Source organism: Octopus bimaculoides, chromosome 18 (assembly GCF_001194135.2).
Source record: "Octopus bimaculoides isolate UCB-OBI-ISO-001 chromosome 18, ASM119413v2, whole genome shotgun sequence".
Taxonomy (NCBI): Eukaryota; Metazoa; Mollusca; class Cephalopoda; order Octopoda; family Octopodidae; genus Octopus; species Octopus bimaculoides.
In genome coordinates this window covers 48,844,621-48,849,990 of record NC_068998.1, presented here as the reverse complement: position 1 = coordinate 48,849,990, position 5,370 = coordinate 48,844,621, and the positions used below count along the sequence as shown (strand labels likewise).

Below are 5,370 nucleotides of genomic sequence, written 5' to 3'. Positions count from 1 at the left end.
AGAAGAAGAAGAAGAAGAAGAAGAAGAAGAAGAAGAAGAAGAAGAAGAAGAAGAAGAAGAAGAAGAAGGAGGAGGAGGAGAAGAAGAAGAAGAAGAAGAAGAAGAAGAAGAAGAAGAAGAAGAAGAAGAAGAAAAAGAAGAAGAAGAAGAAGAAGAAGAAGAAGAAGAAGAAGAAGAAGAAGAAGAAGAAATCTCCTCCAAGCTATTGCATTACTTGTTGAGGAGAAATTACAAAATAATTTCCCAAATGCTGAGAGAACGAAGAAGTCATTGAAAGTATGAAGACAATTGAAAAACTTACCTCAATGCCAAGAGATCGTATAGTTGACATCACTTGCGATAGGTTTGTCCTCTCGTATAGACAATCGATCTGAAAGATCATCGTGTCGAGCAAGCCGACGTCCAGGCATTTGTCTAGGAAGATCTCAATTCGTTCTCGCTCACGTGCCGTACGAAATGTCTCGCTGTCTGTTGGCTGAAATGTCCGTTTGCTCAGGTCTAATCTTTCTTCAGGTGGGAGAGCGAGGTTCACGGCTCTGCAATGAATAAGTAGTAGTAGTAGTAGTAGTAGTAGTAGTAGTAGTAGTAGTAGTAGTAGTAGTAGTAGTGGTAGTCAGATCTTTCTATTATATCATCTGTCGGACGTTGGTGTGTGTGTATGCGTGTGTGTATGCGTGTGTATGTGTGTGCGTGTATGCGTGTGTATCTGTGTGTGTGTGTTTGTATTATATTAGGTCATTCAGAATGAAATGTCCTATTTTGAACTTAAAGTTTATTTTACTTAATCTCAATAAAAAGCAATGCAGTTAATCAAATTATCAACACAATTTTGCACCTAAATTATCAACATAATTTTTAGCAATAATCTTTACTCCGGAAACATATTTACCTGATAAGATACATGCCATCTTTAAGGGCAGCGTATGCTGTATCAATCGCTTTACGTCTATCATCGGACAAGTCGATGCTGGGGGTTTCCCCAGAGATCTGCTGCAACCATTTTAGGCAAAGACGAGCGTTGTCTATATCAAAGTTGGCCTCGATCTGAAAAAAATAACAATAATAATAATAATAATAATAATAATAATAATGATAATAATAATAATAATAATAATAATAATAATAATAATCTTTTCTACTATAGGCACAAGGCCTGAAATTTGGTGGGAGGGGACTAGTCGATTACATCGACTCCAGTGTTCAACTGGTACTTATTTCATTAACCCGGAAAGGATGAAAGGTAAAGTCGACCTCGGCGGAATTTGAACTCAAAACGTGAAGACGGACGAAAGGCCGCTAAGCATTGTGCCCGGCGTGCTAACGATTCTGCCAGCTCGCCGCCTTAAATAGGCTTCTGATCTGAACTGATTGGAAGTGTTATCATGTAAACTGTTTTGTCTTGGTATAAAAGATGGGCTACAGCAAATATTCTGGAGTAAAAAATTGTTTGCCAACATAACATGGCAGTCCTGGTTTAGGACGAATGTTGCTGTATTTTAGCCCCAGGAGATATCGTCTCCAGCTAGCTATACGACACGATCTGTGTCCTTATAATTTCGAACAAGGGAATCTAGCACCCCCACTCAGCTCAAGACAATATCTGTGTATCGCGATTTCTGGGTTATTGCCCTTCATCAGCACAGAATAATTGTTCATACATATGTATGTGTATGCATGTATGAATGCATGTATGCATGTATATGTATGTATGCACGTACGTATGTATGTACGTATGTATGTATGTATGTACGTACGTATGTATGTATGTATGTATGTATGTATGTATGTAATCCAGCCGTCCTTTTGAGACGGAATTTCGTCTTTTGAACCGATTTACCCTGAAGTGACTTATATATGATTGAACTGTGATTGTGTATATCAGGAAAAATTATATATAAGTCGAAACAATTTGTTGGACTTCTACGGTTTTTATAATTATTTATACAATATTGTTATGTTATATATTATATTCATAGCATTTAATGTAATACTGTAATATAAATAAATTATTCAATGCCAATAGAATATCTCTATATTTAATTTATCTTTACATAAATACATACATTGTAGAGGCGCAATGGCCCAGTGTTTAGGGCAGCGGACTCGCGGTCATAGGATCGCGATTTCGATTCCCAGACCAGGCGTTGTGAGTGTTTATTCAGCGAAAAAACACCTAAAATCTCCGGCAGGGGATGGTGGCGAACCCTGCTGTACTCTTTCACCACAACTTTCTCTCACTCTTACTTCCTGTTTCTGTTGTGCCTGTAATTCAAAGGGTCAGCCTTGTCACACTGTGTCACGCTGAATATCCCCGAGAACTACGTTAAGAGTACACGTGTCTGTGGAGTGCTCAGCCACTTGCACGTTAATTTCACGAGCAGGCTGTTCCGTTGATCGAATCGACTGGAACCCATGACGTCGTAAGCGACGGAGTGGCAACAAAATACATACATTAATATACAGTTAACAGTTTACTACGCTATTAAAAGTACCAATGTTACTTTCACAACTATGTTACCTCATAAACTCTTAAATTACTCTTTGAACAACCCACGATGATTTAAAAATAAATGTTTCACCCTGAGTACGGGGGGAATAGTCTTTTGATATCACCCATCTTTACCCTCCAACCAGACACCAGAAGGTAGGATAGGAGTATTTGAATATAAAGGATTTGGTTTACGGAAGTTAGTGAGGGCTCTTGTTTTAAGGAGCGGCGTTTATTATTAGAATCGTGGCTTCCAGCTGCTTGCTTAAGGAGAGGCAGGCATCTCGTATATACACTTGTGTATGGTGTCATGTGCGTATGTGTGTGCGTGTGTGTATGCGTGGAAGGTTGTATAATTGTATATCTCTGCATATTACCTAATAAACGAGTGCCTCTTTTTCCTGACTTGTGGAACTTATTGGAAAACTAAACACGTGTACGTATGTATGTATGTATGTATGTATGTATGTATGTATGTATATACGTAAGTATGTATGTACGTATGTATGTAGGTACGTACGTATGTATGTATGCACGTATGTATGTACGTATGTATGCACGTATGTATGCAGATGCGTTTGTATTTAGGTTTGTACGTACGTATGTATGCATGGATGTATGTACGTATAATTTGCTTTGCGGGAAGGACTGTTCCAACGAAGTCGCGTATTGTCCTTACCTTCGAAACGCGGAGTAGATGAAACAGGGACAACTGACGAAGGGACATACTCTTTATGTTGCACGTCTCGTTTCTATGTTTGTTTTGTTTGTTTTTTTTTTCGTTGTTCGAAAAAAGTTCGTTTTCTGTCCTCGTTTTTCTGTTTTCGTTTCTCATTGTGTTTAAAGTTTTTTGTTTGTCCTGTACCCATATATGCATGTATGTATACATATAGATGTAGGTATGTGCATATATGCATGAATATATGCATATATTTATATTTCATTTACATTATTATATGATCGAACGCCACGCATCCTTTTCCAAGTAAGTTTTATCTTTTTATATATATGTATATATAATGTGTATGTGGGTGCCTCTGTACGTATCTATACGTATATACATATGCATACTTATGTTCGTACATGCGATTGGATATGTAGCTGTGCACATGCTCGAGTATATATATATGAATGCGCATGAATGTGCTCTCTGTCGCACCTGTATTAGTAGGCTGTGGCAGAAATCGGTGCGAAAGAACGGTAAGGATGTGGCTTGTATTTCAAGAGGTTACCAGGAATGTGAACATCTTTCTCATCTGTTTGTTATCGACGGAAAACGAAGAAGTATGAGTGACTGTGTGTGTGTGTGTGCGTACGTATGTGTAGGCATGTGTGCATGTGTATGTGTGCCTCTGTGTGTATGTGTGTGAGTGTGTGTCTGTGTGTGTGTTTTTGCGTGCGAAAATGTTTGAATGTGTACATATGTTTGTCTACCTGTATGCGTGTGTGTTTGTGCGTATGTGCTTGTCTGTGCGATTGTGCGTGCTCGCGTTCGCATACGTGTCTGCATGTGTGTGTGTGTGTGTGTGTGTGTGTGTTTATGCATGGGTGCGTAAATGTTAGTATGTTTGTCTATCTGCGTGTGTTTGGGCGTGTGTGCTTGTGTGTGTGTGTGTGTGTGTGTGTGCAAGCTCGCGTATGTGTCTGCATGTATGTATGTCTGTTTGTCTGTCTGTCTGTCTCTGTATGTGCGTGTGCGCGTATGTATGTCTCTATCTAAGTGTTTGTCTGCATGTGTGCGTGTGTGTGTGTGTGTGTATGCACAATTATTTGCACGCGCGTGTGTGTTTTTTCATGTCTTCATTCGCGCGTGTGAGCATGCGCACGTGTGTGTGCGTATGAGAGCGAGAAAGACAGACTATACGAGGAAAGTGGTGCGGGGGTGGTAAAGGGGATAACATTGATAACTCAGAGAAGTTGTGAAAGCTGCGACTACCGCCTTCAACGCCGCCACCAAAGACGCTTCTCTCCCTACGCGGTGGCATCTTTGCAGCCACGCTAAAAATAGCAGCCAAATTTCCTCCAAACACTTTAGCATTTAAACCAACCATATCCGGTCAAAATATTATATTTGTTTTGCATTCAAACTGGCCAGATCTAGTAAATCACACCTAACCTACAATGTCATTCTAAAAATTTACGGTACTTTTTGGTTATCTCACCCCCATTAGAAAATTGCCATTAAATGTGTGCGTGTGTGAGAGAGAGACGGCATCGGTTAAGCCCTCCCCAAAGCAATTTTTGGTCTAAATTGGAAAATTTGTCTTCCGTATATAAGACAAATTCTAAACCTGCAAGAGGAAAAAGTTAGATATTCAAAATATTAAGAATAAGCCTCAGAATTTATGGATTGAATAATCCTCGAACAAAAATAATTTCCGAGCCATTTCTTGTTCTGGAGTTACAATTTTTTTATGAATTTTATTTTTATTTTTCGTTATTTTCATTTATTTCAAAAGAAAACGAATATGGAACCAAAATTATTGTCCAAGGGAAATAACTCTGAATAAGATTTATTATAAGATTTATTTCCCTTGGACTAGCAAAGAATGTGAGCTTCATTGTTGGCGGAGTTGTTAGCACGTCGGACAATGATTGACATTTGAACTCGCAAGAGAATGACTTGTTCCATACTAAGTGGGGATAAATATTACTTCGCGGTACTAAAAACTGCTTCTGTTGCTGATATCCAACGTTGGTTGGTGAAGGGAAATAACTATTTTCAAATTAAAAGCAAAAGTTGGTTCCCTTCGCCAAGAAATGCATTTACTCTTTTACTTTTTTACTTGTTTCAGTCATTTTGACTGCGGCCATGCTGGAGCACCGCCTTTTTTAGTCGAGCAAATCGACCCCAGGACTTATTCTTTGAAAACCTAGTACTT

The 5,370-nt window shown here is 38.9% G+C and overlaps 1 protein-coding gene across 1 annotated transcript in view; it reads right to left on the bottom strand.

The window, feature by feature from the left end:
- The window catches only part of LOC106877747 (uncharacterized), a 260,355-nt gene that overhangs the window by 242,817 nt on the left and 12,168 nt on the right, over positions 1 to 5,370 (bottom strand). Inside the window, exons 2-3 of the mRNA XM_052974270.1 lie at positions 890 to 1,044; positions 302 to 536 (exon numbers count right to left, since the gene is read on the bottom strand). Of these exons, the coding sequence (XP_052830230.1) occupies positions 302 to 536; positions 890 to 1,044 (390 nt within the window). The remainder of the gene's footprint in view (positions 1 to 301; positions 537 to 889; positions 1,045 to 5,370) is intronic.